The sequence below is a fragment of the Conger conger genome, chromosome 10, assembly GCF_963514075.1.
Source record: "Conger conger chromosome 10, fConCon1.1, whole genome shotgun sequence".
Lineage (NCBI taxonomy): Eukaryota > Metazoa > Chordata > Actinopteri > Anguilliformes > Congridae > Conger > Conger conger.
In genome coordinates, this window is record NC_083769.1 from 8,356,550 (window position 1) to 8,369,626 (window position 13,077).

Genomic DNA, 13,077 nt, shown 5'->3' on the forward strand with positions numbered 1-13,077 from the left:
CCCATATCTTTCCAGTGCTTAGACGGAGCTTTCCCTAGTGAAATAAGGGGCGGTGCCCCACTCCGATATCCACAGTGATCGTCTGGCGACAACTGTAATGATACCACTGCTAACTCATCGGTGTAATAAATCCATAGAGCTGTTGCGGAAGTCGGGGTACCCAATTAAAATTTGGATTCGTATCTCGGAGCCGCTCAGCTTCTTCATGCGAATGAAGTGCTGCTTCCTAACCAAACTTTTTTAACAACTTTTTGTCATCACCTGCCCGCCTCATTATATCACGCATAAGTTTATTGGTATGGGCAGGCTTCAGCAGTCCACTAAAACCAAATTCCTTTACCCAAAATGATTCCCATTTCCCCGAACCATTATGCCGACACTCCACACTCTCCCCAGTCATAGTCAAAGTCACGTCATCTGTCCCACAACAGTCTTTACAACAGTTACAACAACACTCCCCTTTACTGTATATATTTATTTTTAGTTTTACTCTCTCTGTCTCACATAAACACAAGCCGAATTCAGGGATACCGTCACTCACCCGCCTGCTCCTCTGCTCTTTTGGAGAAACTCCCGACTGGCCTCCTACTTAGCCCAATGAGCATTGACTCGCTCCGGGGAGGTCTTTAGCTATATCGTCTCGCAGACGACCCGTGCACGGTTTGCAGTCAGCGCTGATTCTCCAGGGAGTGCAGGTGAGATATTGGTATCCCGGGCGAGCCCCCAATGTGGTGGGAATTTTAATTTATTCCTGTAAGAAAACACTCAGAGACAGAGACAGTAAATAAAATCCAATCTTTACTATGCGCATAGGGTCCAAGTTACATGCAAAAACAAGGACAAAGGTTTTTCTCCTTTGTCTGGATATATGTATGTGCAGAGCGCAACAAATGTACGCCCCCTTTGAATATTAATATTCCCAATGATCAATATTCAAAGACAATCCACCACTCTTCTCCTTACTACAGATTGTTTATTCATAGCTCCCCCCTTGAAGGTACTGTCTATGCAGATACATGTTCTTAAAACATTCCAGCTTGATACGCAGGGGCCTGTGCAATTAACTGCGCTTTCTGAGAAATCTATCTTATCTTGTTTTAACTCCCTATTTCCAGGAAGATAATCCCCATGGTAGCTTCCATCATGAGGTCTTATGTTTTTGGTTCTGCAGGCTCTCAGGCACCAAGACAAGATAATCCAGAACCCACAGTTAATGGCCGTGGTCTTAGAGGCCCATGGTACAGACAGGGAGAGGCATCTCCACTCACACAGTTACAGAAAATAATGTTCATTAGCTTTAATTTGAAGCAAGTAATGGTACTTTAACAATTATGTTATGTATATTACGCAGGTTTGTGTTCTAACCCAGCACAATAAGTCCCCTGCATCTATTTACCGAGGCCTTAATAAAAAAATATAGATTAAAAAAAGTTAATTAGTTGAATCAGTGGTCGTAGTGCGAGGCTAAAACAAAAATCTGCAGCCACAACTGCTGTTTTCTGCTTTATATTGTGAATTGTGTTGTGACGTAAATAAATTGAAACGCATTTGTTATTTAGCTGATACTTTTTTGATATTTTTTAGGCCTTTTTTCAGCTTTATTGGACAGTATATAGTATAGGGAGACAGGAAGAATGGGAGCGAGAGAGAGGGGAAGACATGCGACAAATGTCAGACGGTCGGATTCGAACCGCCGACATCACGGCTCGCAATGAGCATACGGTCAGCGCTCTACAGGTTGCGCCACCGAGACACCCTAGTGGATACTTTCATCCAAAGCGTCTTACCATTGATTCGACTAAGCGGGTGACAATCCCCTGTGTGGATCTGATCATGGCTACACTTGAACCACCAACCTTCGGGGGTTCCAGTCATATACCCTTGGCACTAGGCTCCAGGCTGCTATATCGTTCTGTTCTTTTGCACCACGATGTTTAGCTTCCATGATCAGCTGGAGCATAGACGGCCGAGACGGGTTGGGTTGGGGCGGAGGAGGAGTTTTTTTGACCGGTCGCTGCCCCCCCAGGCAGCTTCGCGATGTGGGGAGGCCTGTTCTCCCTGATCGACTGCAGGCTGGTGAAGGTGCGCGGGAAGGAGGACCCCTGGAACTCCATCACCAGCGGAGCCATGACCGGCGCCATCCTCGCTGCCAGAAGTGAGTCCCGTTCCCGCGGAAACCCACAGGGCGGGGCAGCGCTTGTCTGTGTTCGATTGTCATGCGCGCAGACACTCTAAAAATGTTTAAAGGTACCAGATGTAATTTTGGACTTCTCACGGTCGAGAGAGATATTGCAGCAACAAACACCCTCAAACTACAACACTGTTTATCCCTCCGCCTTCTCTGTGAATGCGCTGACGTTGAAACGCCTGTGGCATTTGGCTGTAATTGGCTGTGGCAATTAGAACCAATTTTCAACCAACAAGCTTGAATTATTGTACAGTTATACAATGTTTTGGTACAGAGTGTCGGCCCGTCAACTGTATATTTTGAAACCCGAATTTAAGGACTATAAACACAGGCAGAGGGCGAGTCAACATGTCAGTGAGCCTTTTTCAATGGTAGGAAGGGATTTACAATAGTCTTGTAACAATGTTTTAACACAAAAATCTTGTACCTTTAACCCTTTCAGTCCCGTATGGCACTCAAGCGTAACTACAGTAAAAGCCCAAACTGCCATCTGGCACTCTCAAACTTATACCTTTCCAAACAATCAAAATGACTGCTATACTGTTGTTTTGAGCCCCTATTAAGACCATTCAAGCTTGACTTTCTCCATTTTCCCAGCCACAGCTGAAGCCCACTTGGTATTTGGGTGGAGCCACTACATATTGGGCTTGGGGCTGAAAGAGCTGGCTCATAGTTTGTTAAATTGGACATTTTGATAATGATTATCTGCAGCAGCTTGCGATTCCACATGCGTGTGTCCTTGGTGATTCACTGTGGGCAGATATGAGTGAAATACAGTTTATGTGTAGAGCGGTTTTGGAACAATTTAATTGGCTGGAACAAAATGGGGTTTATCACCCTGGCTGTAGGCTCTGTTTGTAGGTACCTGTTTTCTTAGAGGGGAGGTTTGTGCTTTGCCTCACAGACTTCAATGGAAACCTATTTTACATCCTGACCAGGCCTTGTTTGATGAGACACAGCTAAATGTGTCCGTGTGCCTTGTAGCAGCTGGGCTCCAGCTAAAGTGGGTCCCCACTGTACTCCAGCGCTGATCTTTGAACTCCCCTCTTGGGTCGATTAGACGTCGCGATAGCCCTTCCCCTTAGCCAGGGCTATATTTAGCGTGTATTTGCACACGCACTCAAGAACTAAACCACAAGCTTCCAGAAAGATTGGATGCACAGTGTGTGTACGTTTTCTTTTGTTCACTTGTGTGCAGTTTCCAGGGTGAAAATAATGCACACATTAGTATTTATAATAATAATAATAATAATAATAATAATAATAATAATATTAATACTAGAAATAATAATAATAATAATACAGGTCTATTATAGAGAGGAACCAAGGGAAACCAAACATGCCCTAGACTAATGTCTCGGTGTCAGGAGTTGTAGTAATGTAGTGTAATTCAGGCTTAGTGGTGTGAGTCATGATCTGTGTCGGCTCACGTAAAGGTCCACAGTGTAATGTCAGTGGCTAATATAATGCGAAGAAGTCAAAGCTATGGTATAATAGTATAGAATTATTCTGCTAAGAAAAAATAACAATAAAAATCATTTCAAAGGAAAAATAAATATTGAAAATAAGTATCGGCCAACACTAGTTCCGTTTTCGTCTTTGTCTTGTTTTTAATAACGGACGTTTTGGAGTCCTTTTTATGAGCTGATCACCTTGGAAACGAACTCATAACTCACTTGTCCGGACATCAAAATTAATAGTTAGCTTGCGTTTTGCCAAATGCATAACTACCTCAGATGTACTCGACATTGCCACAGCGGGCAAACTGCAAGGGGAACAAAGGCTCTGTATCATAGACTTCAGTTGAATAAGCAAAGCTGTTGCCCTGGTAACCAAGACGCCAGTGCAAGACTTTAAATACTACAAGTCCCACAATCCCCCGTGGTACTCGGTTTCCGTCCGGGAAGTGGCCGAACGGTCTGTGGAAATGACGCGGCGTGCCTTTAAGAGCGCAGAGCAGGGTGTAAGGTGGGCGTGTTCTCCGCAGATGGGCCCATTGCCATGGTGGGCTCGGCGGCGATGGGCGGAATCCTGCTGGCGCTGATCGAGGGTGCAGGCATCCTGCTCACCAGATTCGCCTCCTCACAGTTCCCCACCGGTGAGTGTGTTTCTCCTTTTGCACCATTCTTTGCAAACTCTAGAGACTAGTGTGTGTGTGAAAATCCCAGGAGATCAGCAGTTTCTGACATACTCAAACCCCCCTGTCTGCCACCAACAATCATTCCATGGTCAAAGTCACTGAGATCACATTTTTACCCCATTCTGATGGTTGATGTGAACATTAACTAAGCTCCTGACCCATATCTACATGCACTGCTGCCACACAATTGGCTGATTAGGTAATGGCATTAATAAGTAGGTGTGATAAAGTAAAAATGTTCCTAATAAAGTGCTTGGTGAGTGTAGCTTTCCTCTTTGGCTAACCGTTTTTTTCCTGAAAGTGTGTGAGCGTGCAGTGAGTGTGCAGTGTGCAGCGTGCAGACACAGAGTCCAGCTGTCAGTGTTGTGACTAGCGGCCGTTGTCACCTCTCTTTCAGGGGCCCAGTTTGCAGAGGAGCCCGCCCCGATGCCGGCCCCCCCCTTCGGAGAATACAGTCAGTATCAGTGAGGGAGGGGCCGCCCTCACCCACCCCTAGGCCTTTTAAAATATCTCCACAGATCTGACTCGAAAGAAAATTCTGGAACTTCTTCAGAAGGAACTCTGCAGTGCATCCCAACTTCAAGGATTTCATTTTTTTACTGATTGTTTTTTTTTTTTTTTCCTGAACCATCATTGCCATCTGCCTGTTAAAAAGCCTCACCTGTTGCATGTTCCCCACGATCAGTGTGTGAATGTTGGTGGTCAGCACCGGAATGGAAATGTCGTCAGGGCCCATGCAGTTGGGTGGCATAGAGGGGGTTATATTGGGATTTAGGAGACAATGGAACTCTAGTCTTTAACATGCTTCAGTGTCCTGGTGGGATTATTTCAGCTGTCAGCAGGCTGACTTCCGCTTTTACGTATTCTGGAAACGTACGGCTAACCGTTTTTTTAAATCGGGGTTTCAGTTGACGTGCCCCATTTCTGTGGCACTTTTCTGTTGATTCAATTTGACATACTGAGGGAGGAGCATTAGTGCACTAAAAAAATCTTTTAGCTGGGCAATCAATCCAGCATCCCAAATGTTGAAAATATTAATACAAAACAGGTCAAACACCATGAAGTACAGTGCTGAGGGAGTATTATCTTTTATTTGAGTTTAAATTACATTTTTGACAGCTGGAAAGAGGTTATGTTTAGTACCTTGCATAAGGGTGCGATGGCAGGGCTTTGCATGCGAAGCAAATGTATGACCTCCCTGTTTTTGAGGGCCACTGTTAGTCAGGGCTCTTGTCATTGGCCTAACGCCCCCCCCTCCACCTTCACCACCACCACCTCACCTCCCCACATTCAGCGCCGGTGGTAACAAGACCCAATTCTCTATCTGTTTTGCCACATACTCACTTCCTCATTGCAAACAAATTCACATCATTTGATTGTAAAATCACTTGAAATACTCTGAAACGGTGACTTCCGTTTTCAGATCACTTGGTGTCAAACAATTCCAGGATCTGAAATGGGTCTTGGATGTGGCAGCTCCTTTTTTATCCGTCACGGAAATTTGCGGTGCTATTGTCTGTGTAGTTTCCTCCCCTAAACCAGCCCACATTTCTGTTGTGACCAGAGCTTTCACAGGGTCGGTAAATGTGATTTCTTCATAAGGCTGAAAACTGGACTGAGTGAGAAGCGGTCGCCTAGTGCAGCAGGTGTGATCTTCTCTTGAGTCATATCTATAGTGTGTTGAACGAGCCTGCTGTGATGTCAGTTTGAACTGGGTTTCTGATGAGATACCCTCTGCAGATCCTCTCTCTCCTAGCAAGTAAGTCCTTGTCTTTTGTATTTCCTCAAGCAAAGTTTTTGTTTTTTCCAGAATCCCTAAGGTACTTTAGAGGATGGAACAGACACTGGGCAGAAACGTCTCCCTTTGTAGCTTCATAGGCTGGTGTTGCATGCTGCCATGATGTGATTTGCATTGCTTTTGATTGTCTTAGGTATTTGACATTCATCAAATAGACCTGAAACCAATTGTAATTCTTTTTAAGCCTATATATTTTAAGAGATTTTTAAGGGAATGTATATAGTTTTTGCAGCAAAGTACATTTTCTGCACCTAATTTTGCTTCACTGAAAATGACTAATGGTTCAGCGACTTTATTAATACTTACATGAAAGTACATGTAATGTACACAATCATTAGTTTCAATCAATATTTTTATGACAGTTTGACGTTGAGTTCATGTATTTCTGCACAAACACAGTTTAGCAAACTCATATCGGTAATTTCTGGCCCTCCTGAAATCATTTTGTGATGAAAATTTCAAACACGTACATTTATTTTACTTATTATTTATTCAGCAGGAAGCTGCATTGAGATCCGGAATCTCTTTTTCAAAACAGACCTGGCGAAGGTAGCAGCCAACACAGTATAAATTTACAGTACATAATAAAATTACATGTAACATATAAAGCATTTGTAAAACTTTTGGCCAGATTTTTCGTGTTAGTTTTGTGTTTGATAACGCAGCTGAATTAACTTTTAAAATCTGAAAAAAGAAATTGTACTTTTTTGTTTATGTTTTTGCCGGTGCATTAAGTTCACTGGACAGCAATGGGCGATGTACTTGAAGCACATGGAACTGAAGGTGGAGATTTACACATCAGGTGTCCATATCCAGATGATTATCTGCATCTACCAAAGTATGTCTGCCGTCATCCATGTGGGAGAAGGGATGTTCTTATCAGAAGTGATACGTCGGCTGTCAGTGAACGCGCTGGAAGATTCCTCCTGCATGACAATTCCCTCTGGCGTTTTTTCACTGTGACCATGATAAAACTGAGTCTACAGGACACAGGCCTCTATTACTGTGGAATAGAAACATGGGGCAGAGACTGGAAGGTCAAAGTAACAGTGACTGTCAGTAAAGGTATAACTTACCCAAACCTTGCCTTTCCATTCTTTCTTTGTATGTGCATGCCACAATAATTCTACTGTATCCGCTCTATAACAGCCATGAGTTATGTGCATAAGTCAAAAAGAGGCGCTGATTGGTAATTGTAATATGTGCTGATACTTTAGAGTTAGGAATACATGACTGCCTTCAGTACCCCAGTTCATTGCTGAGCACAACGCACTGAAAAGTGTCATCTCATTTTGAGTAAACATTTGAGCGCTTATCTGGATACATATTAAAATAATAACTGCTTTGGTTGACACCCTGTGGTCGGGAGATTGATGCATGTTTTTATGCTTGTGCAGCAACGGTTCCTGCAGCCACACTGCTCCCCTCTGCTGTTCAGAGTGGCGGGGGTTCACCACACAGCAGCTCCGTCAGACCGACCGGAACTGCCTTCAGTGCTGAGCAAGAATGGAGAGTCCCTTTCTCCACACCTCCCTGTGAGAATGCCCTCTCCCTCTCTCTCTCCCTCTCTCTCTGTCTCCCTCTCTCCCTCTCTCCCCTCTCCCTCTCCCGCTCTCTCTCCCTCTCCCTCTCTCTCCCTCTCTCTCTATGCATATACACACGCATATGCACACAGACACCTAGCATTCTATGATACTAATCATTTAGTCTTTTCCTGATTTCTATTAATCCTGTATTATTCATGGATGAACGGGAAACCACTACCAATAGCCTACATGCATTTAAGAGTTGAATTTCAGCAGGATAAACTCTAGATAGCCTGAATCTATTAAATACATATACATATGCAGACAACTCCTCCCATATGTGGCAGTATGGCACAATGTTTGCATCTGCGTCATGATCAAAAAATGTGCATGTGATTTTAGAGTAACCCGAGAGATATATATCAAAAACTCAACTCGTGAGTTTGTGAGCGGTGCGTCCCCCATGCATTTGCCAGCCGTTCTTGCTTGCCTTTCATTCAGATCTGAACATGCAAACATCTTAACCAAAAGAACCAAAATAAGCCGTATACTGTAAATGAGTGCAGTTTTAGGAAGTCATAGCTATGATCTTGCACAAACCTGCTCATTTGGCTGCAGATATATTCTTGGACATATATCATTTAAGCCCACACATGACATTTGACACTATCTGGGGTACTGGTCAAACTGGTTAGTTTCAGAAATGTAATACCTTACAGTATATGAAATATAGGCATATGTACTGTATATAGTAAGTCTATTATTTAAAAAGGCACAGTGCTTCTTCAAATACACTGAAATTCCTTCATATGTTGAGAGTCCTTTTCTGTTATATTTTTTAAATAAAAAGTATTTCACTAAAATGCAGGTCTAAGATACAGCTATGTTATGCTTTAGAGAGAAGTAAAATAATTTCACTCGAGTTTTATGTGGATCCATCATTTCTTGATTGTAACATTCAATAAGTGATCTTCTACTGCCTTCTTTTACAGATTACTCAATGGAAACTGCCACAGTCCGACTGATATTGGATGGAAACAACGGTAATTGGAATTAAACCTTTGAATTGAGTTTTAGATTCATTCAAGGTTTCACAGTAGAGGGTAGAATGCTGCACTAGCAGAAGCACCGGCACTATAGTGCATCAAATGATGATGGGTTTTTAAGGGAAATGCATTCATTACAGGGTCAAATATGTCTGATAAAAAATACTTTGGCATAGATTATTGGATTATTGCAGAATCATTGCAGAAATAATCCAAATTATAGCACTGAAATGGGCAAAGCCCTTTTAATGTTATTCATCTTAAATCTAAAATCTAAAAATCTTTTTGCAAAATTGAATGTGTGAATTGCTTCTGCATGTGTCATGGACCTTCAAAAAAGATTGAACTTCCTGAACTCCTGCTTTCTGTTAGGTGTTGCAGACAGCCTTGTTGTGGTTGGTGCAGCTCTGGGTGTGTTGACGTGTCTAATTATGGCTGCTCTTGCGGTCCTTCTCAGAACAAGATCAGTTTCAAAATCACTTGGTAAGACCAACCACCATACACAGTTTGGAAAACGTTACTGATCAAAACCATCCAACATTTTACTCATCACTGGGTGCTTAGGCAGAAACTTGTGTACTTGCGCTGACAGTTAATAAGTTAAAAAAATTACATTCAAGCCCCGTATTTCAGTTTGTTGAAAGAAGCCTGGTCATACCACCAAGTGCTTTAATAAAGGATTAGGGACCTATTGCATCATTTAAACCTGGTTTTCTATACCCTTAAATCCAGCGGACTTGTCTGTCTCTGTGGACAATGTACAGGTAAGTAGCATCTTATTTCTAAACCCTTATTATTGTACGCATACATTCATAATGAGAAGAAAAATATAGAAGCACGCATCAAAATGAACGGAAAAATCAGGGAAAAGAATTATGAGCCTGATTATAAAAGGCAAACCACCAACTGGAAAGAAAAAAAACTGGGTTCAGGCACACTTAAATACTAGGCTATATAGGTATTGGCAATGGATGGCTTTATTATGAGCTCAAACGTAAAAGAAACACTAATTGCTATGAATTTTTACCTTTGATACATTTTTAATCCAGAGGCAGTTCATCTCCCAGATTCCAGTCAAGACGTTCTGGAGAGTTACTGGCTCTGCTGGTTTTTGAGTGAGGCCAGTGAAATTAACCGCTTTAAAAACTCAATTACCCATAAGTACTGAATAACAGAGCACCAGTACCAGAATTTAGGATCCCTGATACATTTTGATAGCAGTTATGCCATCTTCTCAATTATGAGCAGGGCATACCACATCCTCATACACCCCAGAATTAGACACTTTTCAAGGTACTAATTATAATTAATTAACATGACGTGGAACAGATCTGTTATGAACAGTGCCCTAGACCGTGTAAAAGTGTTCTATTGGCTCCAACTTGTCTCCCTCAGGATGAAGAGGACCCTGAGCATCTGTATGATGAATACAATGACACAGTTGTTTACAGCACTATTGGTCTGCCCCAGGAGGATTCTGAGCAGGCGTACTGCATGGTGCAGTTCTCAGACCTTCCATCAAATGAGAATGACCTGTACTCACTGGTGATGTCTCATTGAGGGAAGATTGCCTCCCGGCCTGTTTATGTTAGTGTTTCAGGTGTTTCAGTCGTTGAATGGCTAGAAGGTCCACATGTCTGGTGTCCAATACAAAATTGGGGTACGGACCCACCCAATTTTGTGGGTGGTCTGTGGCAAAACAATTCCTGGGCCTGGGTTGTCTGTGCTGAATTTTGTTAAAATGATTTTGGTTTAATTGCTCATTTTCTAAACAGCTGTATTATGTATGTGTTGGACCACAGTGAAATGATGAAAAGGCACATAGTCTGCTTGCGATCACTGAGGCACTCCACTCTGCCAAAGCCAAATCCCTCTCCTCTGCTCTCTGCTCTCATTGCTGACTGGGATGGGTGTCACAGGGTCTGGACTGGCATGGTTTTCCTCCTACCTCTCTGGTCGCTCCTACCAGGTGACTTGGAGGGGCTCAGTCTCTGACCCTCACCCCCAACAGTCCCGCAGGGTTCAGTTTTTGGTCCTCTCCTCTTCTCTCTATACAGTCCCGGCCAAAAGTTTTGTCGCATGAGTGGACAAAAGTGACAATTGCTAATTACCCAACTCTTAATTAGCTAATACAGTTAGGCAGCAACACAAATTAATCATTAGTGTCTAAAGTTTATTTAGACACTAGCAAAACTAAAATTTCATAGATGTTCATAAGGTTTATTGCTTGATAATGATGAACAAGCCAGGTTCTACCTGGACAAAAGTCTTGTCGCAAATCAAATTATAATCAATACATTTTATCTTTCTCAAAAAGTAAATAAAATACCAAATGAAAAATCAGTCTAGTATTTCATCATGGACTATAAGTTAAGAAATTAATATCTTGTACGGGTTCCTTTGGCCTGCAGAACAGTTGACATCCGGTTTGGCAGAGAGTCGTAGAGCTTGTTGATGAAGTCGTCGGGGATTGCATGGAAGTCCACCTTGCAGGCATCCCAAAGCTCCTCCAAGTTGTTTGGCTTGGTCCTCCAAGCTTCCTCCTTCATTCTTCCCAAGATATTCTCAATAATATTCATATCTGGATACTGTGCTGGCCATCCCTGAAGGACCTTGATCTTCTTCCCCCAGCTCCATCCTGTTGAAAGAGCTGACCCCTTTTGTAGTTGGGAATGTACTGGAAGGCAAGAACCTGTTGATATTTGGCACCGTCAATGTTACCATCCACCTTACAGATCTCCCTGGCACCTCCGTATTGATCTTTCCACCTCCAAATTTGACTGTCTTCTGGGTGAACTGACGATTCATCTGAAAAATCAATTTTTCGCCACTTTTCTGCTGTCCAACCTTCCGTCAGGCTGTGGGCCTTGGCGTACGCAACACGGTTTCTTAGCTGTCATTTAGTAACAATTTTGAAATGTAATTTTGCTAGCTTCTAATAAATTTTAGACACTTATGATTAATTTGTGTTGTTTCCTAACTTTATTAGCTAATTAAGAGTTGGGTAATGAGCAATTGTCACTTTTGTCCACTCATGCGACAAAACTTTTGGCCGGGACTGTACACCATGTCTCTTGGTTCTGTTATCTCTTCCCCTGGCTTTTCTTACCATTCTTATGCCGACACCCAACTCTTTCTTTCCTTCCCCCCCAATACCCACCACACAGATCTCTGCCTGCTTGGCTAATATCTCTGCGTGGATGACTTCTGGCTTTCTGTTTATCATCCATCACTGTTCATTGCATTTCGTCATCCCCTGTTATGTCTGTGTCAGGATGTTATCGAGCCATAGTCACCCCTGTCTGCGTGCTGCACTATTCGGGTCGTTTCGAAGATTTCCAGGTTTCGATGATTCCTTCCCAGTCTCGCATTTCCTTACTTTCTGCTTTTCTCGCTAGTTAATGTTGTATAGCACTATTCTTACTAACAACTACTAATTTTGATATTGTACAGTACTAATTATATGAATACATTTACTGTCTGTCTAACTAATAAACTAACAGTCACTTAATTTGGATTGTTTAGATTTAATCGTGTTACTAACTCACTAACGTTATCTCTCGTTTTCAAGTCTGCTCTGTAACTCCGCCTGTCTGTTCTATCACTGACTACTTGCTTAGTTTCAGCGAAGTGTTCGCACCTGTCTCTCACTATCACTACGTCTCCTAACTCTACACAATTGTCTACTCCTTAATCCGGAGCCACGTTTTCGTTTCCCCCTTGTTATTGTTTCATTACCCCATTATGTTCTTGATTTGTTCAGCCCTCCTCACTCCCGTGCTCCGACAAGTATGTCTCTTCCCCTCATGTATTTAAGCCCCAGTCTCTGCTTGATACCTTGTCAGAACGTTGATCAATTTTCATTGCCATTGACACCAAGTTTGCCTTACCCTTCTGTTTTGTTTGCCTTTTGATTATTTGGTTATTTTTATTTTTCCTTCCGCCTTCATTGACTTCGTTTTTGCCTAGCCCTTTTTGTACTTCAGCCTGTGATTTTCAGATTATAGACTCCTGCTTTGTTTTTTGACCATTCTTTTGCATCTCGATTCTGGCATTGTTTGAACTCTTATTACCTGGCTTGAAATTGGACTGAATAAAGACAAAGGTTTTTGCATACTCCCTGGTCTGCGTCTGGGTCCTCTGAACGGTACCTCACACAGTCAGCCTCCACACCACAGCCAGTCAGGCCCCAGTCAGCCTCACAGACAGGCCCACAGAGAGCCTCCATGCAGTGCAGAGATTGAGGCAGAAAAAGCCCATTCCCTGATAAACAAATCACTTCCAATTCACACATCAGTTCCCTCTCTCCGAGTGAAGCTTAGCAGAGCATTGTTGTCTCTTGATTGGGAAGAGTCCAAAGGCATAGGTTTGATTTTGAC

The 13,077-nt window shown here is 42.6% G+C and overlaps 1 protein-coding gene across 1 annotated transcript; it reads left to right on the forward strand.

Moving 5' to 3' along the window:
• The first annotated feature begins 1,213 nt into the window (after positions 1 to 1,213).
• On the forward strand, positions 1,214 to 4,796 carry LOC133138630 (mitochondrial import inner membrane translocase subunit Tim17-A-like). The gene is made up of 4 exons (XM_061257544.1): positions 1,214 to 1,238; positions 2,027 to 2,155; positions 4,176 to 4,286; positions 4,726 to 4,796. Exons 1-4 carry the CDS (start codon positions 1,214 to 1,216, stop codon positions 4,794 to 4,796), a joined length of 336 nt encoding a protein of 111 aa, XP_061113528.1.
• The last annotated feature ends 8,281 nt before the right edge of the window (positions 4,797 to 13,077 follow it).